General features: G+C 48.3%; 1 protein-coding gene across 3 annotated transcripts in view; it reads right to left on the bottom strand.

Moving 5' to 3' along the window:
- The window catches only part of Tom1 (target of myb1 membrane trafficking protein), a 33,473-nt gene that overhangs the window by 3,552 nt on the left and 2,854 nt on the right, over positions 1–27,067 (bottom strand). The window contains exons 1-12 of one of the 3 annotated variants that reach the window (XM_041663693.1): positions 22,710–22,907; positions 18,894–18,978; positions 15,429–15,507; positions 14,019–14,168; positions 13,624–13,758; positions 13,385–13,531; positions 11,067–11,183; positions 8,375–8,508; positions 7,406–7,439; positions 6,788–6,881; positions 5,016–5,136; positions 2,574–2,649 (exon numbers count right to left, since the gene is read on the bottom strand). In XM_041663693.1, the coding sequence (XP_041519627.1) occupies positions 2,574–2,649; positions 5,016–5,136; positions 6,788–6,881; positions 7,406–7,439; positions 8,375–8,508; positions 11,067–11,183; positions 13,385–13,531; positions 13,624–13,758; positions 14,019–14,168; positions 15,429–15,507; positions 18,894–18,931 (1,125 nt within the window). In that variant the 5' untranslated portion in view covers positions 18,932–18,978; positions 22,710–22,907. Of the gene's footprint in view, positions 1–2,573; positions 2,650–5,015; positions 5,137–6,787; positions 6,882–7,405; positions 7,440–8,374; positions 8,509–11,066; positions 11,184–13,384; positions 13,532–13,623; positions 13,759–14,018; positions 14,169–15,428; positions 15,508–18,893; positions 18,979–20,704; positions 20,847–22,709; positions 22,908–27,067 lie in introns of those variants that run through there. The other 2 variants (XM_041663694.1, XM_041663692.1) reach the window with 2 other exon arrangements.

The following is a 27,067-nucleotide window of genomic DNA, read 5'->3' as shown; positions in this document are numbered from 1 at the left end:
TGGCCCCTGGAGTGACTCCTGGCATCTTACACAATGTTCTGGTTCTTGTCTTCCTGACAAGATGACCACCATTCAGAGTGCTGTCAGGAGGAGGTAAGGCAGGCAGAGAGCCCATACAGAGAAAGGCTGGAAACTCCAAGTTCCCATTTGGCTGCTTTTGCACAGAGGAGAGTTAGAGTTTCTGATCAAACCAGTCTAGGGCCAAGCTTATCACCTAGTGCAGGGGAGAGGCGGGGGCAACTTTCCAGCAGCAGGTGATCTTGGCAGGCCAGGCCTGCCCAGCTAAGTGTTGCCCCTTGACTGTGAGAGGAAGGAGTGGTTAAATCGGAGCCTTAGCCCTCCTCTCTTGGGGCTGCCTAGGGTCATGCTCCCTAGTATCAATTCTGTGGCCTGACAATTCATGTAGGTTCTTTATACGATCATCTCTCAACCCAGGCAAAAAGCCTCACCATGGTGGTGGGTAGTAGCGTTAAGTTCTGGACTAGTGGCGGGCTGGTAGCCACTTCCATCTAGATGTTCATGTGTACATATGTGACTGTGTGCAGGTGTGTGCATACACAGGTATGGCAGCAGAGAGACAAGGGATAAAGGAAGCTACACAGTGTGTCTCACTAATGGGAGAACCATGATGGTAGGAACTCAGAACTTCCAGACTGGGTTAATGTGAAGAACAAATAAAAAAACAATAACTCCTCGCCATTCCCACTGAATCCCAAAGGGTGGCGTGCACACTCTAAACTGAAGAACAGCGCCTGTCAGCCAGATTAGTGACTGGCCAAGGGCTTCTGAGGGCCACCCAAGTTTCAGAAAAAATTGCTTTTCCCACCGCTTTCATAGTGACCAATAGCAAACAGGAAGACTTCTAGGCCCCAGAACAGGTGAGTGGTGGAAGGACTCTGGTCCATTATTCACTGACCTCCCTGTCCACTCTACACAGACCAGTGTAGGCCTAGGCCACCGCTGCATCTCATGAAGAGAAGGAAGAGAATCTGGCCCTTCGTGCAACAATGTACACCACACAAGTTGTGAGTTCTGCTGAGTCTTGGACAAAGGCACTGCCTACCAGCTTCAGTTTGGACTTCAGTCTTGAATCACATCCAGGCAGTCAGTGAATTATGTGGCCTTGACTGACTGCCTGGGAGTGGGTGCTGGCTTGGTCTTCAAAACAGATAGCTGCCCAAGTAAAGGGGAGAGGGCGCAAATGAATGTCATGCTTGTCAGTGAGTGGGGCTGTGCATCTATTTCCTACTGTGGGCTACAGCAAGGTGCTGTGGAAGTCTGGAAACACAACACTGGTCATGCCTGTGGTGGCTGTTTGTCCCGGAAGATGCCCCCATTTCTGGGTGGCAGCAGGAGTGGACTATGTGCCGATTCCTATGAGGGGAACGTGAGGGCTTAATATAGGGCCAAGCATATAGAGCATAGGCTCAAGAGGTGATGGCTCAAAAGCATGGATAGGCACCGAGGCCCAGTGCAGATGTGCTCTGCTCTACCCAGCTGTGGCCCTTAGACTCCATGAAGCCTGCCTCCTTCACTGTTCTGGGCCCCAAGCAAGGAGCTACGAGGCACAGGAGTGCAGATGGAGAGTTCCTGGGAGTCACTAGGTCCTGCTCCATCTGAGCAGGACCTCCTAATGGAGCTTCTGGTTTCCTTCTGGAGTTGAGTGAGGTCCCTCCTGTGCCCAAGGCTTTTAAATGACTTTTTATCTCACCTAGAACAATGTCCATGGTCCTACCCATCCCTTAGACCTCTTCTTCCACTTCTCAGGCCCACTTGGCCTCAGAGTCCACCTGCCACACTCCTCCTTTGTGACCTCCTGGCCCTCCCCTACCTCCTAAGTGGGGTGTGCTGTTTCTTGCTACCCCACCCTCCCAGTGACTTGGCTCACTATAGATTATACTTGGAAATCTTGTCACTGGGAAGGGTGGCCACAGAATTCTCAGTCTGGGCATGTAGCTTCCACTCAACACACAGCCAAGAAATTAACTGGACTTAAAAGAGTACCTGGGAGCCTGGGCAGTGGTAGTGCACACCTTTAATCTCAGCACTTGGAAGGCAGAGGCAGGTGGACCACTGCGAGTTCCAAGACAGGCTCCAAAGTTACAAAGAAATCCTGTCTCAGACAAATAAACCAACAAAAAATGAGTGCCTGGGAATTGCGCCTCTTGTTCTAGGGACTCCATTTTATTCCCCTCTGCCCATGCTCCTGTTAGTGACAGGATGGTGTTTTCTCACAGGCTGCTCTGAACAACTACTGCTGCTAAAAGTTCCAGAAAAGAACATGAAACAGGGCTAGTGGGTTAACTGCCTGATGACCCAAGTTGGTAGGGATGAAGTAGGATGTGAACTAGGACCACACTGGACACCAGTTCCTGAGGAAGAATTGTGTCTGCATCCTTGATGGGTGAGTGCCTCCTTGGCTCTCAACTGGGGAAAACAAAACAAAACAAAAAAACAACAACTGAGAGCCAAAAGGGAAAGGGCTGTGCCAATCCATTGCTGAGCTCACAGTAGGCCCATAGTCCCTTCCTTTTGGAAGGCTATGGGTAGAACAGAACTTTTTTTGTACTTACCGCTCCAGTGTTTTGCTGCCGGGCATCCAGGGCTCCAGCCAGGCCATCTGTGGTTTGGGGGGCTTCATATTTGACCCTGAAATATGGAGCAGCATGGTATCAGATGCTACCTGACCACACTGGGCCTGACAGGAAATTGTGGGACTAGGAGAGTCAGACTTGGGCTGGCCTGGGCAGGAGTGCCTCAGGTCATAGGATGGCCTGACCTGAGGCTCCTCTTCAAGCGTGGGAAAAAGGGGCTCCATTTTCTGCTATTGGGGATTATGCTCAGATATGTGCCCCATAATGATGTGTATCCACCAAGCATGAGAATCTAGGGATGGCATGTGACCAAAAATCAGGAACAAAATCACACATGGCTATGACCACACTGGGCCAAGTTGAGGGACTAGGAAATAGATTCTGACCCAATGCCTATGGAGAATTTTTTTCTTTTCTTTTTTCGAGACAGGGTTTCTCTATAGCTTTGGGGCCTTTGGAGCCTGTCCTAGAACTACCTCCATATACCAGGCTGACTTTGAGTTCATAGAGATCTGACTGTCTCTGCCTTCTGAGTGCTGGAATTAAAGGTGTGTGGGACCACCGCCTGGTGAGAATTTTCATAGGTTCATTTTTGAGCAGTTCCCACTTGAATTTCATCAACTTGGTTCTGTTTAAGAGTATATTTGAATGGAGGAGTCCCTTCTACTGTCAAAATGAGTGTGAATATCTGACATTGGCTCCCTACCTCTCTGATGAATGTGTTGCAGCTCTTCTACATGTCCCCAAAGGGAGGTCAGCCAGGCAGGCAGGTGGAAGGCTAGGGCTGGGAGGGATGGGGTTGGCACCTGGCTGCTAGAACATGAGGACAGGGAATGAGTGTGTGGTGTGGTGTGTCAGAAGTACAGCCTCAGGGAAGTAAGAGGTCACCCTGGAGTGGGAGAAAGGTTAGGACAGCAAGGAAACTATTAGGAGAAAAGGTCATCCAAGTGACCACATGGAAGGATCTATCACAGCGAGAGGGTGGGCTAGCCAGTCAAGAGAACAAAGAGAACCTCATAGCTAGGGCCCAGTTCTGTGTCTGTGGGTACATTCTATAGGGTGGGGACCAAGCATAGTGAGGGGTACAGGGAAAACAAAGGCCTAAGAGGGTACAGAATGGCTATGCTAGTCAATGGGAGGTGCACAGATGCAAATCTGCTAGGAAATGCTTCCTCTGCCCCTGTTGCCCCTATTGCCAACATGAGGTCCTCTAAGTATCTGCTCCCTCTCTCATATGTGTGCCCAGTGAAGGGCCAGAGCTCAGCTCCCTCACCTTGCCTCCAAGCCTTTGCACATGCTGTTTCTAGAACCTAAACCCCTGTCTGGCCTTGAGTCCTTTGAGAGCTACCTGCCCCATCAGTCAAGCACTGCACCACACAATGGTCATGCACACTACTACATAAAGACTGCTGCCCCAAAGGGCTGGCTGCATGTGTGCCTTCCCTGTGGAGGGATGATGGTGCAACATTGCATTCCAGCCATGCTGACAAACCAATTCAGTACCAGGCACTCTCCAGTGTGCCCAGTCGTTTGGTACGCTGGAGTCTACGTGGACGGGCCACACTCTTGAGTGCATGTCCCACTAGACTCATTAGCTTTCATTTGCATAGCAGTCTCAGCAGCATCCTTAACTCCATGGCAATAGTAAGCTGCTAGTCCCAGAGCCTCTGGGCTCGGCATAGTATGGACCTGCTGGCTGCAAACTATCAGGTTATATCTGGATCTGTAGTATACACAGGGATTCCTCTCTGGCCAATTTCAAAGTTCCTAATGACAGAATAGTCACTAAGGAGTCATATGGGAGCAGCTAGGAGGCTTCTAGAACTTTCCTTGGTTGTAAGACCCATAGCTGCCCATAGCTCAGTCAAGGTCGTAAGCAAAGGGATAAGAAAATAGTAGCAAACCTATTTCCTTCAACAAGCCACATGTGGAGAAAGTACGAGATCAGCCAAAGCAGGGAGTGGCCTTTGGAGACCTACTCCATTATATAGGCTCTGACTGACGACATGGCTCCTATGGATAGCCATAGGAAAAGACATACCTTCTCTGGGGATGAGGGTGACTATGGGACAATCGTCAAGACCTGGAAGTCCCTAAGGCTTTGTTAGGGGCCTTTTTTGCCCATGGGGGTTTGGGACTGGCTACACATTACATAACACAGTGAGCCAGCCAGACACTGTGGCTCATGGTCAGCTCTGGTTCTGGTTCTGGTTCTGGTCAGATGCTGACATTCCTTCCCTGCACATCCCTTCCTGTCTGTGGACTACAGTGCTCTCCAGGCCAAGCTGGACTGAATTTAGGGACTGTGTTGTCTTTCCTTATGTCTGCCTACTTCCAATCCAGGTTCAGAGATCCTGAACGATGCTCTCGCCAATGGAGAGCCCCCATCTTCAGGAGAGCAGGACGGAACAGAAAACTTACCCTTTCCTTTGGTCAGCCAGCGAGCTACCCCGAGTCAGAGCAAACATGTCAAAGTCATCTTCCAGGCGACCCGAGGTCTCCAGAGATTGCAGGCCAGCTCTCACACTGCTGGAGCCAAGGTCTGCAGAGACAGAAAGGCCGAGTAAGATATCCACCTGCTCTTCCCATGTCCCATCAGGGTCTAGGGCTGTCTGCTGGAAGAGCATCAGGGCTTAGGTGGTGGGAGTTGGACTTCCTTTCTGTTGAGTATACTCATCTCTAAGGTGGTCACACAATCACCTTCTCCTGGCTGTGGTGAGGATTAGAGAACAGGAAAAACACCTGCTAGAGCAGCAGTTCTCAACCTGTGGGTCACGATGCCTTGGGAAGTTGAACAACACTTTCACAGGGGTTGCACATCAGATATTTACATTACGATTCATACCAGTAGTAAAATTACAGTTATAAAGTAGCAATGAAATAATTGTATGGCTGGGGATCACCACTGCACTAGTGGAAGAGGCTGGCAGCAGGACAGTGATAAGATCTCACTTTTTCCACATATAATGCCAGTTATTCAAAGTGGGAGCTGAATGGATTCTTAGGGCTGGGCATGGAGCAGGCAGTCAACAACATTACACCCAATCTCAAGCAGACCTGGTGGTGCAGGCCTATAATTCCACGTCTAGGGAAGACTGAGGTTAGCCTGGGTTACAAAGCATGTTCTAGGACAGCTCGGGGAACTTTGTGAGGTTGGGATACAGTCCATACAGTTCAGTGGTAGAGCATTTGCTTGGCATACTTGAGGCTTTAGGCTTAATCCTTAGCAATGCACTGTATAAAATAAAACACCAAAGGGGGAAAAAACCCCAAATAACAACAAAAAGATCAGGATGGTAACTGACCACATTTATCAGGAGTATAGTCAGGTGCACTCACCTGTCATCTCAGCATTTACAGAACTAAGGCAGGAGGATGGAGAAAGTTTAAGGCAACCTAGATGGGTTACTAAGCATTTTTAACAACAAAATAGATTAAGCCAGTGGTGGTGCTGCTCACCTTTAATTCCAGCACTTGGAAGGGAGAGGCAGGTGGATCTCTGTGAGTTCGAGACCAGTCTGGTTTACAGAGTGAGTTCTAGGACAGTTAAAGCTACATAGAGAAATCTGTCTTGAAAAACAAAGAAACAAACAAACAGATCCAAAACCATGAAAATAAAATAAAACTTAAAACTATCCACTCTTCTCAAAACAAAACACCAAAAGAAATCAATCAACGAGCTGGGAGCATAGCTCAGAGGCAGAATACTTGTCTAGCATGTGCAAGGTCCTGGGTTCTACCCCCAAGTACCACCAAAACACAGAGTGCTTTCTGGCTCAGCCCTGCTGGAAGCTTGTTTTTGGCAGTGTCTTGTTCTACCCTCTCAACCTTGAAAAAGGGCCCACTCCTGCTTTAAGTAGGAACTGATTACTGAAGCTGAGCAGCAGACTTTCCCAGTGCCCTAAGGTTGTTCAGGTGGGGGTGGGGTGGGGAAGCTATCAGTGCAGATGTATGGTCAGAGCACAGTGGGATTTCTTAGACCCAAGGGGCTTCGGAGCCTTGGTACTACCAAGGCATTCTCACAAATTTTGTCTCAAGTGTTCAACCCTGCAGTAAGATTTGGATTGGGATCTAAGCAAAGTGAGACCTGGACCAATGCATTGCTGTTGGGAGTAAAGAAAGGCACCCCCAGAACTTTTGAGACTACATATGCATTGTAACATACCCTTGGCTGGAGCCCCCAACATACTTACTCATTCCTGCCAGTTGGGATGAGAGGTTGTTGGTGGCTGTGGGGTCAGGACCCATGTCAATCAGGTCAGCGGCTGACTCAGTTTCACTGGAGGTCTGAGAGAAGGGAGATGATCCTTTCTGGATGCATTAATCTGTCTCCAGGCCCCAGCTTCTCTGAATGGGAGTTGGGGAGCTTCTCCCCTTCCACTTGGGCTCCAGTTTGGCTGTACCCCTGGGAGGCTGGGAAGGCCTGAGGTACCAGCTAGTTGTGGCAAAGCTTTATTTCCGTTAAAGGGCAGTGGTATAAGAAGTCAGAAGAGGGCTGGAGAGGTGGCTCAGAGCTTAAGAGCACTGACTGCTCTTCCAGAGGTCCTGAGTTCAACTCCCAGCAACCACATGGGGGCTCACAACCATCTGTAATAAGATCTGGCGCCCTCTTCCGGCCTGCAGGCATACACGCAGACAGAAAACTGTATACATAATAAATAAATCTTAACAAAAAAAGAAGTCAGAAGAAACTTCCCTATGAGTCTAAAATGTATCAGTACCCTGTGCAGAGCTTCAGGGAGAGGGTGAGAACTTCCTTCTCACTTCCTATCAATACAGCACAACCTAGTCCCAGAAGAGATGCCTCTTACCTTGGCTGTCTGGCCTATTCGGAACCGTTCAAACCTACAAGACAGAAAAGACCCCTGTTAAAAATGTCAAACTGACACAGTTCCCAGAGGACCCCTATGAGGGTTTGAAACCACAGGTCACTGGCAGGGTGATGAGACAGATACACTGGTCCTCCCTAATAGATTCAGTGTATACTTGTGGTTCCCACATCACCACTAGCTGAGCCCCTCTTTCACTTGCTCAAGGGCTGGGAGTTATATTTTCAGTTAGAGATCCACCCTGTAATTGTCAGCAAGAAATAAGTTGACAAAAACACAGAGAAAAGAAAGGGACACTAGCAAGAAGAGAAGTGTGCTGTTTTGTCAACTGACTCAGCTACCTGCTCTACACTAGGGATGATCTAACCCTGATCATCGAGGGACTGAGGAGGTGGATGGAGAAGCTCCTGTGCATCCTACTGGAGTTGTGGCTTGGTGTAAAGGACATCACTTCTGAATTCATCTTCTGGTCTGGTATAATGTCTCTGGGTACCTGCCTGCCAGCTAAGGTGATGACTTAGTTGAGAAACTAAGTAGCAGTGGTTGTCACTGGAACAAACAGATGAATTAGAGGTCTGATGATAGGGTACCAGCAGTCTACCACACAATGTACCTCAAGATGGCAAGGTCTTGCATTCTACTGGGCTAATAAACAAGAAAAGCTGGCCCATTGTTGCTCTCAGGGGCCCACCTCTCTCAACTGATTGCACATCAAACAGCAAGTGGGGAAAGACAGAAAAGAGGCACACAGAGCAGGATGTGAATAGATAATAACCCTGTTCCCAGGCCAGCAGAGTGCTTTGCCACCTTCTTTCATGACTCCTCACTACCCAAGCATCTCAGTGACGGGCAGGGAGCTAGAGGCATGTGTCCCTGCTGGTGTCTGAAGAAGGCACAGGGAAAATGACTGTGGAGAAGCCAAGGCCAGGGCCCAGAGTGGGATTGGACTACCGTTCATGACGCAGAAACACATTGTTGAGGTTGTCATTGACCATGAGCAGTTCCTCGGTCAGTTGCTCATTAGAGATGCGTGGAATGAGCTCCAGGACCCGCTGCTGCATGGCACGGCAAGTGCGGTTGAGTTCCTGCGTGGAGAAGTGGGACATTCAGGCCACATGGCAGGACAAGGCTATCCTTCATGGATAGTACTTCATCTGGGCCTGTTGTGGAGGAAGGGTCTTCAAGGTACCACAAAATAGGTTTTGGGGCTCTACAAACCTGTCTTCAAGATCAGTTCTCAGGGTGCTCAATTGCAATTACATTATTTAACTGGGAGATGGGGTCTTACTATATGTTGCCTAGGCTGATCTGGAGCTCTTGGCTTCAAGTGATCCACAGCTTCTGGAGTAGCTGGGACTGTTAGGTTTCACGCTAACATTTAAAGTACAGGAACTCGCCATGTTAGTGATTCTGCTGGCTTAAAGGGACTGCATGTAGACTGAAGAGTCAAGTTTCTGATACCACATTTGCTTCCTTAAAAACCCTCAGACTCCTGGACCAGCTAGTCTGGCACATGTGGTGAAGCAGCACAAGACAGACATTGTCTCAGACATAGTGGAAGGGGAGGACCGACTTCCTAACACTGTTCTCTGACTTCTATATGCATGCTGTGGTGTTCGCATGTCCTCACTCTTACACACATCATACACACAGATGCTCACAAAAGGGAAAAACAAAGGATGATGATGACGATGATGATGGCCATGACAGGTCTGAAAATGGGGGTTGGTGATGGTAACAAGTTGTAACTTCTTTGACTGTTACCCCCACATGCTGTGATTTTGAGTTTTTGACTCATTATTCTCATTAACTGGCCTTTTTTCTTTTAATAAACCTGTTTTGGGATAATTTTTTCAGATTTATTGAAGAGCTGCAATGATGGCTCAGAGTTCCCATGTGCCTTTACTCAGTTTGACATTTATCCAGACTAAGACATTAACACTGGTATTAACTAAACCACATGGTCATGTTTTTACCACCTTTTCTGCTATCTTTTTTCTGTTTCTGGATCCTGCACTGCATTTAGTTATCATGTTACTGATTGGTTTTTAATCACAGTTAAACTTGTTTTGGAAAAATAAAAATATTAAGAGGCTGGGTGTGATGCTATGCACCTGTAACACTGGTAGTCAGTGGCTGAGGCAGGGGGGTAGAATGCTCAAGACTAGCTTTGGTTGCATAATGAGACCTTGATTCAAAGATAAAAAAAATAATAAAACCTCTTTTGGTCTATAGGCAACTGGTAAGACTGGCCACTTCTTACCCAGTACCTGTCACCTGGCTACGGACCATGGTCACATGCCAGCACACTTTCTCTTATGGGGATCAAAGATGAGACTCTGCACTAATCTTTGGCTTCCTGTGGGCCTTATTCCCCACCCACTCCTAGTTCAGGCCTAGGGTTTCTTTATCTGCTCAGGTGACTTTCAACATCCCTGGGCTCCCTTTCTGTGCCTCCCATGATGAAGTATACTTGAGGATTAGTTTGTTTCCTATTGGGCCCCTCTGGACAGCAGAAGAACACAGCTTGAAGCTGTTGCTTCAAGATATGAATCCCAGCTTTGCGACCTATCAGCCATATGCCCTAGACATGTTACAAGACCTCTCTTTGCCTTAGTTTCCTGATCTGGAGAAAGGATGTGGTCAGGGCTATGAGTGACTATATATCAAGTACCTACATAGAGTTTGACACATGCAGAGTGCCCATCATGTGGGCACTGACTCTGGGTCACCCTGCCAGTTGGTTACAGTCTTCTGAGTATCCCAGACTGCACATATCTACGTGAACTTGGCTTGGGACAAATAAAACTAACAACAACCCTTAGTCAACTCCCTTTCTTCATCTAGTTCTCACACTCCAGAGTCTACTCAGCTAAGATACTCCTATTTTACCCTGTCCCTGCCCCCACCAAGTATGAGGATCTCTGAGCAGTCACAGGGGCATAAAGACCTTGTCCTAAACTGCTCTCTGAGGGCTGGTGGGAGAGCGACACATGAACAGCCCACTGAGAATTCTGCACACAAAACATCCTGCCCTCCATGCATTCCAGAGATTCCTAAGCTTTGGCACTTTCCAACTTTCTTATCTCCTCCCTGAATGTCCTCCACAGGAAGGCTGCCTAGCTACCTTCACTCCAGTACCGCACCCCATATGAGGATAGGATCAAGTGAATGTCATTGACAGGAGCAAAATTCAGCATTTCCCACCTGCCTCAGCTCCCCAAGACCAGATATTCACTCTCTCAAAGCCCATGTTGCTCGGTTCTTCTTGCTTGCTCCCCCAAATACTGTGAAAGGTAGAAATCAGCCCTTCCAGATTTTCCCAGTGCTGGTCATGCTATCAGTACTGGGTGTAGGACTAGCTGGTTCACATGTACTATCTCATTTAATTCCCATGCCCCAGTTGTAGCAAAGCAGTCACACAGATGGAGAAAATGAGGGGCTGGTTTGTTCAAACCAGAAAGCAGCAGAATAAGATCTGATTTCCCATCTGATGAAAATCCAAGGCTCCTCTTTGTAATATTTTCTATTGCCTCAGAGTTCCCAGCAAAACCAAAAGAGTGCCATGTGGGCAGGGAAGAAACAGGTATGCATGTACACAGGGTTACCTGGGGCTGAACCTGGAGGCAGGCTCTTTGCTCACCTGCAGTAGTTCCAGGTCTGCAGGCTCTATCTGGGTGGGTACCAGCTCTGTCAGCATCTCCGACATCACCCGTACATTTCCACTCACCATCTCCAGCTCACTGCGCAGTTTCCCAATCTGAAATGGACCAGAGTAAGGGGAGAGAAGGCAGAATCTAGAGCCCATGCTGCCCCCACAGACATATGGCCCAAGAACTGCCCCACCAACACTTTTTCTACACAGCTTCTCTCCTGACTTCTGGGTATGGTCTGTACTCAAGAGTCCCACCACATAGCCCCCTCACAGAGGTGCTACCAACCACTGCCATCTCTAAACCAGGAGTCAGGTGCAGCGGAGAGGCTGAAAGAAGTATGACAATCAGAGAGGAATAAGCCAGTGAGTGTGGTTGGAAGAGCACCAGCATCTCTTTGGGCAAAGATGGCAACTAATGAGGCCCTAGGGAGTGACAGTTCTCAAGGGCGTAGGAAGGTTGTAGGCCCCTTATGTCTGAGAGGACAACGTGCGTTCTGTCTATGTCTTTCCTTCTCTTAAGATAATTGGGAATTTGTCTTGTCTCGGTTCATTTTTGGGCCCAGGCTCATTCAAAAATAAGTCCCAGGACTGCTACCCACTCAAACATGAAACTCAGATCCAGTACTTGTACCTGTGATCAAAGGCCTGGAGACATATAACAATAAAGTTGGTCAGTGTCCTCAAACAGATTAGGTTGTGAGGATCACTGTGCAGTGTCTTTTGTGAACTCCAAGAGACTTCCTATTAATATGCTCATGGGCACTGTATCTACTTTGAATGCTGTGAATCATACAAAGGCTCCCCCAAATGTATCTGGATCAAGACTCACCTTATAATGGGATGGCTCATGAGTCTAATGGTTGGCAGACTACATTTTGGGAAATACTGGTATATTCCAAATTGTATGGCTGAACGAGAGTGAATTTCATGATTATGACAGCAGCTACCATTTACTGACTGGTTAATGAGTGCCAAGCACTGAACAATACCATCATGTAGGCTCAGACACCTTTAAGGAGCTTGGGGATGAAGAAACAAGCATGTAGAGACAAGTACCATATCCACTGAAGCTGACCAACAGCACACCCACAGTGTCAGGCAGAGTGACTCGTTTAATAACTCTCTTGGTGTAAGTGGACAAGCTGCTCATCACCAACTTGCCACATCCAAACCCAAAGGGACCTAACCACAAAGGAGCTAGGAGTTACATCACCACACTGCAACATCTTAACATGCCCCAAGAGGCAATGAAATCAAACAAAAATACTCAGTTTTGTTTAACAAGAACTTTCTAGCACTAAAGTAATCAAGCAGTAATCAATACATAGGCATTAGAAAAACCAATTAAAACTAGAAGCAAGGTAGACAATTCTTTGAATAGCAGGGTAATTTTACAGTTTTGTAGGCTTTAATTACTTGCTTAGCATGCCAGCCATCCCTAGTCGTGTTTGCTATGGTGCATGGTTCCATAATTTGCTATAAGATAGCATAGAAATTTCGCTTTGTGGAGCTGAGACTGTGCACTGCACAAAAGTGGTCAAGAGAACGTTCTTTGGAATGAAGCTTATCTACATCATGTTTGTGAACCTTTACCTCCATCACACTAAGCAGCTAAGTGAAGTATGCTTCACTGATGATGGTCGAAGGTCTGTGAAGACCTCCAGTCCAGCCCCGAACCTCATCTCAAGTGTCTGATGATCTAGATTATAGCCACCTGGTCTGGGGCAGGTAACCCTCTATAGGCTAGGAAAATTTCCCCAGAAGCTAGGCCTCCAAGCTTTTTCATGAGGCATGTGGGAGACCTCACTGCAGTACATATGCACTTTCTCATTCTCTCCCTCTCTCCACCCCACCCTCTTTTTCTGAGATAAGGTTTTGCTATGAAGCTCTGAACTCACACAGAGCCACCTACCTCTACCTCCCGAGTGCTGGGATTGAAGGTATGCCACCAATCCCAGCAAGTATATAGATCCTTTAAGGTTGTCCTCAACTAGAATCTTAATTCCAATGAAATTCTATGTGAGGCTATTACCACAAAAACAAAGTGGAGTGGCCCAAGTGGAAGAGACTGCCTGCCTGCTGGCCATTTCCGCTCCTTGGTGCTGCACAGGAGGCTCCATGGAAGGAGGAATTTGGAGGTACTGACTGACGCCAGTACAGATAAACTGGAACTGGTATCTCAAAGGATTCTGAGTGAACATTATCCTGAACATGGCAAGAATAGTATACATCTGTGGCCTGCTGGGAGGACAAAGAAATCTCCAGTGCTGGGGACCTTATGGTTCTGTCACAGCTTGTCTGTTTACCTGTTCAGGAGTTGGTGTGATGGGTGAGTCACCTGGGAGGACAGCTGGAGTGGGCAGAGGGGCGGCATGTTGGCTTAGGTCTCCTCGCTGACTGGTGTCAGAGACCACAGAGTTCTGTGCAGATGGTGTCTCTGAGTTGAACACAGTCTAGGGGGCAAAATAAAGGGTAAGTGAGGCCTTCTGGAAAGGCACTATCGGCCCCTCAAGATAGCTCCTGCCTCACTCCAAGTTCTCCTTACCCTCTGCGGTGTGTGGATGGGTGACAGCATGTCCAGGTCAGTCATGGGGAACTCCAGACCTTTCCTTCGCAGGTCCTCATAGACAGCAACGACACCTGTCAAATCAGGCGAGCTGCGGAACGCGTCAGCCCAGGACTGAGAGGGGACAAGGACATGGCCGGTAACCACTGCTCACCTTCTTTTTGGTGAGACTGCCCCACCCTGGCACCTAGACAGAGGACAAAAGTGCTTCCCCTTCTTCCTTCTACCTGGTCTTCTAACCCCGTGCACCAGGCTCAGTAGACAGTGATAAGAAGACAGTGATAAGCAGTCACTTAGCTGACAGAGGAAGATCAGCCTCGGCATTCCCTGACTCCTTGAGGTTATTAAGCTACCCACCCTGTCAAAGGGCTCACCTGGATGAGGTTCAACACCTTGTCATGAACAATAGTTGGTGGATTGTTCTTTGGCAGGATGGTCCTCACCAGTACACTCTCCACAAAGTCCTGGCTGGCCACCAGTACATGGAAGCGGTGCCCGCAGTTCTTAACACATGTTTCCAAGACCTGTAGGTCCAGGTGCCCAAGAGAGAGTCCTATCAGAATAGGTGAAATGGCTGCAGCTCCAGTGAGGCTCCTCTTCTATCCCAGAGGGAAGCCAAGCAGAGGAAAGGAGGGTTCCAGAGGGTATCTCCTAGGACATGGGGATGGGAGCATTGCTAGATTCGGGGGCTTGCCACCTAGGAGACTGGGACATGCAGAATGATCTGACAGACAGAACTCCCTTCCAAGTAGGCCAGGGACTACTATAACATAACCCTACTTCCTAGCTCATAGAGGTCTTGATCAGTAGTTCTTAACTTCCTAATGCTACAATGCTTTCATACAGTTCCTCACATGTGGTCACCTCCAACCATAAAAATTATTTTCGTGCTGGGCGGTGGTGGCGCACGCCTTTAATCCCAGCACTTGGGAGGCAGAGGCAGTCGGATCTTTGTGAGTTCGAGGCCAGCCTGGTCTACAAAAACTAGTTCCAGGACAGGCTCCAAAGCTACAGAGAAACCCTGTCTCGAAAAACCAAAAAAAAAAAAAAAATTATTTTCGTTGCTACTCGATAACCGTAATTTTGCTATTTTATGAATCATAATGTAAATATATGATGCAGAGGATATCTGACATGTGACTCCTGTGAAAGGGTCATTAGACCCCCCAAAGGGGTCATGACCCATAGGTTGAGAAGTTTCAGAGGTCCTCCAGTAGGAATCAGAGACAACTTGAGTTTTCCCTATTAGTAGGAGACACTATGACTCAAGGACCAAGCACTGGCCTTCTCTTCCTATACCTAGCCAGAGTTGCTTGTGCTTTGCAGGGTAGTAGGACCATCTGGATCTAAGTACCACCATGGTAGAGGCTAGGACAGGATGTTCTCCTGCCCACTCTTCAGCCAGGCTGTCCTAAAGACAGGATGGATGTCTGGTGCTTGGCCCATGTTGGCCTGGCTCAGTGCTGTGGCCAATGCTGTTCTTAGATATTGGCATTTGTTTTATGTTCATTTTTCAGGGTGCAGTTTTAGAGGGTTGTGGTTCCGGTGTGTCTACCTGCCACGCTAAGGCTAGGAGCTCCTTCTCAGCTCTCTTGCTTTGGCATCCACCTCTACTAGCACTGTGGATGGGAAAGCAATTTCTCCATGGTGTTTTCCTTCCTAGTCCTCAGACGAGAAAACCACGCATGGATAGGAGCCCCACTAGACCTAAGTAAGAAGAAGTAGCTTTCAGACCATGACCCAGCCATGGGAGCGATTATGGAGGGAGAGACAGACAGACTCACCGTGAGGGCCAGCATGACCTCATGGAAATTCTTATTCCCCACGATTCGCTTCTTTACTGCTCGGAAGGCATCTTTGGGGCTGGCAAAAAAAAAAAAAAAAAAAAAAAAAAAAAAAACCAAAAGAATGGTGGGCATAGGTCATAGGTCTAGAACCTTCTTCCCCAACACAGGAGGCTAGGCATCCACGTTGAGGAGACTCTGCAAAGCTAGAGCGGGTAGGATCTTCCCTCCTGCCTCTGCGTGATCTGTGTGTCCTGGTTCTGATCACACCAGGATACTGTTGCCCCACTGTGGCCTTCTCAAGAAAGCCTGATCCCAACACCATGTAGACCCTGGGCCTGCTGTCATAGACTCATGTTGGGCAAGGTGTGAGGGCCTGTCAAAACTACAGACTCCTAGGCCTCAGCTGAGAGGATCAGAACTCAGGAAGTGGGGAAGTCCCAGAATTTGCTATTTCTCATGTACCCCACAGCTCCCAGGGCCTTCTGGGTGTTGGTGTTAAGGACAAATGACCACAGGGAGAGTGTTCTAATCCCATATCTTAGATAGTTCCACTATCTATCTTTCAGTCAAGTCTAGCCAAGCACCTGTGTGTGCATGTACATGAGTGCATGTGTACCTGTGTGCATATACACTACTTCCAAGGGATCTGGGATAACCGAAAGAAGAATCAGTCTTGAGGGAGAATGGGGTAGGGTCTAAAAGACCCTCAAGGAAGCAGTCAACCCTAAAGGATGGGGAGGACAAATGGGAGGATAGCCAGAGAGAATGGGTTCAGGTGCAGGGAGGGCTTGGTGGGGAAAAGCTGCTTTGGAAGGACAAAGGACAACACAGTGTAGAGGTGGAGGGCCAGGAACCTGGACGTGCCTACATACAACAGGTGATCAGAGGGAGCCTGGTGGCCTCCTGTCCTCCCTGTTCCATCTGCTAACTATTCCTCCCTAGCATTGCCAGAGCTGCTCTGCCCTGAAGGCCTCTGTGGGACCCTGTCCATGGTCCAAACCCAAGGGAAGGTCCACGAAGCCTCCAAGGGGTTTTCCCCTCTAGTGTGTCTTGTTATGGAATATCAACCTATCTGGGCAGAGAAGACAGTTCCGAGAGAGCAGGCAGGCAATGTCCTTTAAACAGTGTCTTTCAGAAGAGCTGGTCCACTGCAGGTGGCCTGGCAGAGGGCTTTGAAGTTTATTTTGACTCTGCTTGTCTGTCAGTGCTGACCTTTAAGGGCCACATGGAGACAATATGGGACCCTGGTAAGGTCCTTAGCAGAAGTGAAGGCAGAGGCATACAGTGCAGAGGCCAGGGCAGTACAGGAGCCTGTCCGGAAGGGTGACAACAGTCTGTACTCAAAACCTCAGATAGCTCCCTGCTTTTCCCTGGCCAGTTCCAGAGGTACCTTGGCTTCAAGAGTCCTTGGTGTCAGACTCTTTGGTGTCTGCTATATTGTTTGGATCCTGAGTATCCCCCAAAGGCCCATGTGTTTGAAAACTGTTTTTATGCTCACAGTGGCACTGTTGAGACACTACAGAAATTTTGAGGTGGGGTCTAGGCTGGGGGAATAGCTCAGTGACAGTGCTTGTCAAGCATGGAAGACCTTGGGTTCCACCCCAAGCGTCGTAAATAAATGGAGGGGGGGCGTGGCCCTAGAATCTGCTGGTGGTCTTTGTGCCATCAGAAAGGTTCTAAGGGCACTGTGGAACCCTGGTCCCTGTCACTTTTCTTTGGTTCCTTGACCATGAGGTGTGTGGTTGTAGCTCATTACACATTCTTCATGGTGCGTAACATCAAGACTGTGAGGCAAAATAAAAACTTCTGCTTCAGCTCCAAAGTGAATTTGAGGCTAGTGAGACCCTGTCTCAAAACCAAACAATCAAAAAGTAAACCAAACCAAAACAAAACTGAGATAAAATTTTTTCTTTACAAGCAATTATCTCAAGGATATTGCTATAGTTATAAAAAGGTGACTGACATAGTTGCTGACTTGTAGACCACGTTAGTATTTGTAAGGTACTTATTCCTACTTATGGAGAAAAGGGGGCAGCACTGGCAGTGGGCCATGTATGCACAATAACACAGATAAAGTATATGGGAATGGTATGATTTCAATGAAGACATAAAAGTTTAGATAAGATTAGTGAGGCCAAGAGTCATGCCTGTCATTGCCTACTGCTGGATCCTCAGTGCCCTGTGCTCAGATGAACAGCGGCATAGCCCATGAACTCTGAATACAGTGCTTTCCAAGTTTACCATGGAGATGGGAACACTGCCTGCTAGGCCTTTTCAGAGGCTCAGTAAGCATCTCTGCCTTCTGTCTTCTTTCCTGGTGGTCCTGACACCTGCCCACTTGCATCCCACCCTCACTAAGGTCTAGATGCAGATGTGGGAGTGAGCCACACAGCACAACTGAGGTCTCCCTGTACTTCCCACTGTACTCCCTGTCTCCTGACTGGGAGAATGTTCTAATTTACCAGAGCAGAGGCTCATCCTGCTGTACTCCCTGTCTGCTATGGCTACCCACACTCCATATTCACCCTACTTTCTACTCCACTCAAGGACTTAGACTAGAGCTTTGGCAGTTTGAGGAAAAAGTCCTGGAGAGGTAATGTGATTGTCTATGGTCCCATCACACAGCTGGCTTGCATTAGGTAGAGGAAGACAGGACTCTAACACCTTACCCACAACACACCAAGTGCTCTGGCTAGGCTCAGTATTCTGAGTAAATGCCAGGGCCCCAAGCTTGGTGGCCTGTAGATACCCACTTTGACCTATAGCTCTGTTCTGCTTCACTGACTGCCCTCTCCACGCCCCGGAGGCCCTGCTGCTTTCTAACCTTAGAAAGAGAAAGTGAGGAGATCTAGCTGTCCTAGGACTCCAGCTCTCAGCATGCAGAAAGGCACCAGGAATCTCCCTAGCTTTGTCCCAGGGAGGTGATGCACCAAGGCTGGGGCTCCAGATCTGTGTGACATCTGGGCACAAGTTCAGAGATACTGTGTGTGTCACAGGACCTAGGGGCCAGCTGGCCACACATTGTGCCTTCATTCCCCCCCCCCCCCCCCCGAGACAGGGTATCTCTGGGTAGCCTGGTTGTCCTGGAACTTGTTCTGTAAACCAGGCTGGCCTTGAACTCAGAGGTTTGTCTGCCTCTGCCTCCTGAGTGCTGGGATTAAAATTGTGGGTCACCACCGCTTGACTTACACTGTGTCTTTGAATTTAACATTTCTGAGCTTTCCATCCACCTGGTGAAGGCACTGGACTAGATCATGGTCAAAGTTGTTTAAAATGCCATGTTGTTGTCTAGGCTGGGGCAGGACACTGCATAGCAGGATTAGACTTTGTGACCATAACAGTGGGGGGCTAGGTAGGTCACAGATATGAATTGGTGCTAGTATATGTGTACAGTGTTACAGTTAGCTGTCACAGCCTGTACCACCCCCCCCCACACACACCCCTCCTTCCCAGGGCTCTTACCCTTCCTCGGTCTCGTTGATGATGTCACAGATCTCCATGTTGAGGGCCCAGTCCTCGCTCTGTAGGGAGCCATCTGTAGCTTTCTCTGTGAAGAAACTATGAGTCACAAATGTATGGGGGGGGTCCTAAATAGGCAGACTCAAATTGTGGAGAAGGGAATAGCTAAGACAGAAGATAGTGAGTGCCTGCTTTCTGGGCACCCAGGTTTATACACTGTCCCACTTGTCACTGGATTGTACCAGTTATGTGAGGCCAGAAGTGTCCTTGCTTGTTCATGGGTACTGAAATTGGGGTAATGAAATTGTGGCTCAGAGAGTCATAAGTACATAAAGGGGGCTGAGAACTGAGACAGGCCTGGCCTCAGAGGGCTTGTTTGTAATAGGGCAGCAGAGACCATGTATTGCTTTATTAGTGTAGGCAATACACAACTCTTCACTTCATATTATGCTTTGAGTTGAAAGTAGTCACATGGTTTAAAACATAAAAAGTTACAAAGAGCGGGGCTGGAGAGATGGCTCAGTGGTTAAGAGCATTGCCTGCTCTTCCAAAGGTCCTGAGTTCAATTCCCAGCAACCACATGGTGGCTCACAACCATCTGTAATGAGGTCTGGTGCCCTCTTCTGGCCTGCAGACATACACACAGACAGAATATTGTATACATAATAAATAAATAAATATAAAAAAAAGTTACAAAGAAGTATTCAATGGGGAGAAATTGTCCCTACCTCAGGTCTCATTTCTATAGGCCGCCGCACATGACACTCACACTCTCTTCCACCTCCTGTCATGCCTGGGCTGGCAAAGCAAATGCATGCATTTTTATCACATGTAAGCGGTGGCATGACAGTTTCTTCTATTCTCTTCCAGATGGGACCTGGCTTTCCATACCGCCATGAGGCAGTTTCTCTGCATAGATTGGGCCAATGTAACAGTCTCAAGCTCAGGCAATGTTCAAATGGCATTTTCTCAGAATGGTTATGAATGTTGGCTGGGGATTATTCTGTTCCTACTGGGGCCTGAATGCAGGGTCTCATGCATGGCAGGCAAGGCTTCTACCACTGAGTTGCTTTCCTAGCCCAATTCTTCCTTTTAAATTGATACAAAAGTCATAACACAAAATAACACCTTGAATTGTGTAATTAGCTGGTACAGTCATAATGCTGTGTAACCACTTCCACCCCTCACAGTATTTTCATGCTAGGGTGATCCTTGGGGTAAGCTCTGATGGGTAGATGAGCATGGTGGCATGCATGCATAATCTCAGGATTTGGGAGACAGAGGCGGAGGGACTGAGTGTTCTAGGCCAGCCTGGTGCTACACAGCCAAGTCCAAGGCCAACCTAGGCTACATAATAAGACCTCATCTCAAAGAACATCAGTGGGTGAATGATGAATCCAGGAACAGACTGTCAGGGCTTTCACCAACCCTTCACACACACACACTACCATGTCTATTATTCACACACAACACTCACACTTTGTTCTACCTCCTGTCAGGCTCGGGCTGGCACAGCAGATGTATTTTTACCACAAGTAAGCTGTATGATCGGCTAACATTCAATATTCAGAGGGTGAGATCCTTGATGTCTGCCCAAATTCCCCTCCTCCTTAGCTGCCATGCTGTCTTTCAGACTCTGGTTGTAGGTGGTGTACTGCTGATCAGCCAGTTTGGCTGGTAGTGTCACTTGTCTCACAGGGAAGATTGTCTTTATTGCTGGGTGGTGCTGACAGCTTACCATTGCATAGGTATTTGTAAGCCAGGCCCATTCCAGGCACTGAGATGTCTGGTGGACAAAATGGTACAGTTCTCACCCCATGGTATCCGGAACAGGCCCTAGTATACTCTTAACAGCACGAAGAGAGGATGAGGGTGATCTCCATGTGACCGAGTGGCCCTGCTCCTTTCAGCCTGCAGCAATGCCCCTGATGGGCTGAGTAGGCAGCCGTCAGTTCCACCTTTGGTTTCTGCAGACAGACAGATGCTTGTGTGGCCCAAACATATGACAGGAGACTGAGATAGAAGGGCAGCTTTGCCACTGGCCTATGGCCAGGGGAGGAAGACAGGCCTTTAGAGGGCTGGAGACAAGCCTATTCCTTCCACAAATATCTACTGAGTGTGGCTTTTGTGCTCCACTTCTCATCTTGAGGCCAAGTGTCCCCTTGAGCAGGTTATGACCTGCTACAGACTGCCTGGAAGCAGGGGCTGCTTAAACATGAAAACTTGCTCCCCTTCCACAAGCTACACTCAGTCAGACGGCCAGCAGGTACCGAGCTATCCTTGACCTCAGACCCATCTCTAAGAATCACAGTGTCTTGCCAATCCCACCTCCCAAGTCCATCGCTTCCTCCCCATATCTACCACTTCCATGAAAATGACCATGTCTTTCCTGTGCCTCACAGCTTTTCAGGGTTTCCTAGTCTTTGTCTACAAAACCCTTCTGTAATACTTTAACCTCTTGAGCTATATATTACACAATCACCAGTGTAATTAGCTAGTTATATAAAACACAAGATTTAATTGTCACTCCATGAATTGTATACTACTACCTCATCTCACTAGTGAGGAAACCGAGACAGAGGGGTCAGTCCCTTAAAACAGACACCCAGGCTGGCCACAGTGGTGCTCACCTTTAATCTCAGCACTTGAGAGGAAGAGGCAGGCTGATCTCTGTGAGTTGGAGATGAGCCTGGCCAACATAGCAAGGCCATCCAGAGCTAGTCAGATCCTCTCTGAAAACATCAAAGCCAAGAACGAAAAAACTCAGAACAAAAAAACAAAATACCAGCCATCTTATGGAAAGGTGTGGCTGAAGAAGACAAAAACAAAACAGCAGCCATCCTATGGTGAGGAATGGCTAGTCTTTTGCAACAAACTCACCAGGTTTGCCTTGCTGCCTGGTTCTTACTGGGGTCAGGACATTCCAAAGCATCCTCCTGACCTTCCTGGGGCTGTGTACTCTGCCCTCCCAGAACTCAGTCTTTCAAGGGCCTCTCAGTAGTTCTGCTGCAGCTGGCCACTGACACACCCTGGTAACTGAGCAACTTCTTCTCCTGGGGAGAGAGCTGAAGTTTCAGAAGGGACATAGCTCTGTGGTAAGGCCAGAGGCTGGGGAGGAAAAGCTGGGAAATCACAGGTGGTTATGAGGCAGGGGCAGAAGTCATCTAATTAGTGTGGCAAGGGCACCAGCAAAGGTGAAGATCTGGGTGACAGAGGGGACGGGGACTATGACCTAAACATAAGGGGGAGAAAAAGAGGAGGTGGTGGCAATGGTAAGATCATCTGAGCAGTTTAAGTGGAAGTTGGCTGAAGGATGGCCTGGTGGGTCTGCGCAGGCCACTGCTTCTTAACCCAGGTCTTCTGGGGACTGAGTAGCTGCAGAATCCTGGACTACCTTCTAACGTGTCCTGTAAGTGTGGAATCTGACAACAGTGGTGTCATGTTTTGCTTTTAACCATGAAAATAACTTGCTATTTTTTTTTTTTTGAGACAAGGTTTCTTAGTGTAGCTTTAGCTGTCCTAAAACTAGCTGTGTAGTTCTGGGACTTGAAATCACAGAGATCCACTTGCCTCTGAGAGCCTCCCAAGTGCTGGCTGTGCACCACCACTGCACGGCATAACTTGGCTGGGTGGTGGCACATGCCTTTAATCCCAGCACTTGGAAGGCAGAGTCAGGTGGATCTGTGTGAGTTCAAGGCTAGCCTGGTCTACAGAGCAAGTTCCAGGAGGGCTAGGACTGTTACACAGAGAAACTCTATCTTGAAAAACCAAACTAACAACAACAAAACAAAAAAACAAAACAAAACAAACCCCACTAACCTGGTTACTAGCTCCTAGAGCACAGTAACTGACTCCTTCACCTCCAGCTGCTGGGAGGTGACCTTCCAGGGCTGCTGGGCAATGGCTCTTGTCTTCCAGTTCCTGCAGGTCTCTGCTGTCATTAAGGGCTTGCTAATGCTTAGGGATAGCAGTCCTGTGGTCAGCAGTTTGTCCTGATGCAGGTATGTTCTGTCTAGAGGGTCCTTTGTCTCTTATCTGGCACAAAGGGAACACTCCTCCCTTTATAGTGACTTGATCTGGGCAGTGGCCTGGACCTGCTGGCCATAAACAAATTCACCTATGGGCCAAAATGAGCAAGTTCATGTCTACATGTATCAGATCAGGTTGAACCTGCCCACTTCATGGCAGTGTGGCTTCTCAAGTCAGTTGTCTCATGTCAGGTGATAGCGGTGATGATCACCTGGGTCTGACTGCAACTTGGGCCAAAGGAAAGTAATGAACCACAGCCAAAGGTCATGCACTTGACTGTACCCCAGGCAGTTGCTAGGTGCCTGCCTGCCATCTGTTCCTCGTCAGTGCTGATCTACAATCCCTGGCAGGACAGCTGCCCTCGCGGTACCACAGGGTCCTGCTCTTCTGTCTCTTGGAACTATTCTGTAGGTGCTCAGTAGAGCTACAGACACAATTACAGCTATGGACCATTGCTTTCCTGTTGCCACATCAGTGGTCTTCTCACCTGCACAGGTCAGAAGCTGCCAAATCTCTCATGACAGGCTACCTCTGGACCAGGTGCCATCAGCTGCCCAGGCTGGACTGTCGCCCCCACGTCCTTTTCCTCTAATGCAATTCTAAGCAGCACACTTTTCTGTTGAAAAGTTATCTGTAGCTTTACTACAAGGGTCATAATCCAAACTCTTCAGAGAGTTAGGGAAGCAGTCAATATTGAATCCTACCTTCAGAACCCTTTCTCTTTCACATTCTTGGGTCCTACCTGGAGGCCATCCTTCATGCAGTCAGACAGCCAGTACACACATACATGAAACATAGGACTGATAATGTCCTGCACACAGTGACACTCACTACCTTGAGAATAGGCTAGAACAACTGGGGAAACAGAGAGGTCTGTAACTTGTCCACAGCTGCATGATTGGTAAGCTGCAAAACAGTGATTCACACTCCAAAAGGTCTCCTCCTCAAATCCACTCACTCTTTTTTGTTTAGAGAAAGAATCTTGTTTTAGTATTTTATTGACACTCCTGGAACTTCTTCTGTAGCCAAGGCTGGCCTGGAGCTTTCTCTGTAGAGAGGAATGGCTTAGGACTTACTGTGTAGAGAGGATTGGTTTGGGATTTACTGTGTAGACAGAACTGGCTTGGGACTTACTGTGTAGACCAAAGCTGGCCTTGGATTTACTGTAGAGATAAGGTTGACACAGAACTTACTGCATAGACAGGCTGCCTGGTGCTCACTCTGTAGGCAGGGCTAGCCTGGGATTCACTCTATAGGTAGAGCTAGCCTGGGACTTGTATTGGTCCTCTTGTCTTTGCTTCCCACCTGGATTACAGGCTTAAACAGACCTGTAACCACTATTACATGTCTACCAAATGCCTTGAAATAAGTCCAGGCTCTGGAGGAGACATTGGTGAGCAAGGCCAACAAGGTCCTGCCATTAGCAAACGTATAGTCCAATGGAGGTTATGGTGGGTGAGGCAGACAGTGAGACTGAGTCAGCACATAGGCTGTGGGGCCAGGAGGCAGAAGAGGAAATGAGTCTGCTAATCCACTCCCCACCCTTACTCTACCCACACCCACCATTAACCATCTCCTCAGCTAGCCTCCTGCCGTACCATGAAATCACCAGAAAACAAGATCAAATGACCAGCACTCAAGAATCAAGTGTCTGTGCACGAGCTCCATGACCCTCCTTTCTTGTGTCACCTTGGTGGTGTGTCAGCCAATGCTGAAGGAGACAGGCAAAGTCTGCTTGCTTGCACTAACCCAGAGAGCTGGCTGCTTGCCCTGTCCCCTGAAATCTACTACTACTACTTGCTCAGCTCATAATTCTCCAGGTCCACACTCTGGGTGCCAGAGAGGAGAAAGTCCTTGTTTGTTTGTGCAACAATGTGCTGAGTCTCCATGCTGCCAGGTGTTTGGTCCAGTGCTATAGCCTGGACCTCCTTCCCCCAGTACTGTTTGCTGCATCTCATACCTCAGCCTCCATGCTAATGACAGAGTAGAGCTTTGGTAAGGACAGTATTGAGATGTCAGCCCAGATTTCTTGATAGGTAAACAAGTGGTTTCCTGTTGCCAGAGGCAAGTGGATTAGGATTCCTCTATTGGGACCTATGCCTGGCTTTCCTACTGGCTATGCTGTGGTACCTATAGCATGAATTTGAGCATCCTAGGCTTCCTGGAGTTTGACAGTCAGGACCCAAGCGCTGGGATGGTCTGAACCTTCTCATAGCTCAGCTTCCTAACTGCTGTGTCTGGGCCTTATGGTTCAATTCTTCTGGGACTGTGCCCTTGTTACTTAAGTCAGGTCCTAGGCCCAGCAATAAGGTCAGGTGGTCTTCTGGATACCTTGAGTCCTCTCTGTTTGCTCCTGCACTCAGTGGGCCACCAGCATTTTGCACAGAATATAACTCTTAGTAACTCTCCAAGAACCCAGGTTTGGTCTGTCTGTGCTTTGCATTGGAGTGTGATGCACCTGGAGGCAGGTTAGAGCTCATGAGTCTCCCTGTTCTCTATGGATGATGCCTGCAGGACCTGTTTGCAGTGACTGGATGGTGATGAGGCTACATTTTCAGCATTGTTACCTGTACAGCACTTCAGTGAAGAGAAGCACCACCTCCATTTGACATTCCTTGATTCCTAGTAGCTATTCTTCTCTCCTCTCCCTCCCCTCCTCTTAGTGCTTTTTCATGACAGGGTTTCTCTGTAACAGTCCTAGCTGTCCTGGAACTCACTACATAGACCAGGCCTCAAACTCACCTGCCTCTGTCTCCCAAGTGCTGGGATTAAAGGTCTGTGCCACCATACCTGGTCCAGTTCTTTTCTTGATCTGCCCTTTGACCTAACATCCTTGCCCCTGATGCAAATTGATTCTGGACATAATCCCCACATCAGCACCATCCCAAGTCCAGCCAAGGCAAATCCTTATGTAGACACTGTTTTGAGATAGGGTCTCACTAAGTAGACCAGGCTGGCCTGGAACTCAGAGATTTGCCTGCCTCTGTCTCCTGAGTGCGGCATTAAAGTCATGCAACACCACACCCCCCAACAAGAATAACATTTAATGGTACATGGAAATGACAGGAACTCAAATTCCGTGGCCCATTTAGTTTTATTGGAGATGGCCACGCCCATTCATTTACCTATTATCTCTGGCTACTCTTAGGCAATAAGTGCCTTGTTTAGGTATTTAACAGAGACCATATGGCCTTCCTAAGCCTTGAGGATTGGCTATGTGGTCATTTGTGGAGTAAGCCTGGTCTAGTACACCCTGTCAATTGATGCAAGAGTCCTTTTTCATCAAGAGTGGGCAGGGAGCCGGGCAGTGGTGGCGCACGCCTTTAATCCCAGCACTTGGGAGGCAGAGGCAGGCGGATCTCTGTGAGTTCGAGACCAGCCTGGTCTACAAGAGCTAGTTCCAGGACAGGCTCCAAAACCACAGAGAAACAGTGGGCAGGGGAGCTCATTATAAACAAGATAGCTGGCTCATCTCTGACTTCCTATTGTAATACCACCCTGCCCCTCTGTGCCTTGTAGTGGGGGCTCCTTTGTGTTTCATCACAGACGGGGATGGGAGAGATAGGACTGCACTAGTCAGCAGTAGACAGAGAATGATACCATCTCTTCTAACCCAGCCCAATGACTACAACACGGCCTAGCCTGTGGGTTTCTAGCCCATCTGCTCCAAAGGAAACTCAAGAGCCCTGATGCTGATCATTCACTTCTGATTCCTGTCTACAGGTCCATGGGTAGGCTTTGGAAAGCCAAGGACAGCTCTAACCTGTGTGGGTGTGTGTCCCCTCCCTCTCTCCTCAAATAGCCTGGGTCACTGGCTATGTTCTCCCTTTAATCTACAATAAACTTTCTCTTTCACCATGCTTAGGAGCAGTCATGTCTTTTTTTTTCTTTTTTCTTTCATTCACCCATTCACCTTCTGCTAGGTGCTGAGACAGTAGGAAAGGAAGGGATAGATAGCTCCTGACCTCAAGTCAAGCCCAGCTTGAGGGCAGACTTGCAGGGATAGTGGTGCATCAGTATGGTGGAAGGGGAAACAGTAAATTACAGTAAGGCAGCAGGAGCTGCTGCTCCTCACACCCTCTCACTGTGCAGGCACTCTGCAGAACTGGCTTTCTTACAACCACTCTCAAGCAAGAGAGTTTAAGTTT

The sequence above is a fragment of the Microtus oregoni genome, unplaced genomic scaffold (assembly GCF_018167655.1).
Source record: "Microtus oregoni isolate MIOR12 unplaced genomic scaffold, Mior012 000014F_ref0000157, whole genome shotgun sequence".
Taxonomy (NCBI): domain Eukaryota; kingdom Metazoa; phylum Chordata; class Mammalia; order Rodentia; family Cricetidae; genus Microtus; species Microtus oregoni.
The sequence above is the reverse complement of the archived record's forward strand: the minus strand, read 5'-3'. Positions and strand labels throughout refer to the sequence as shown.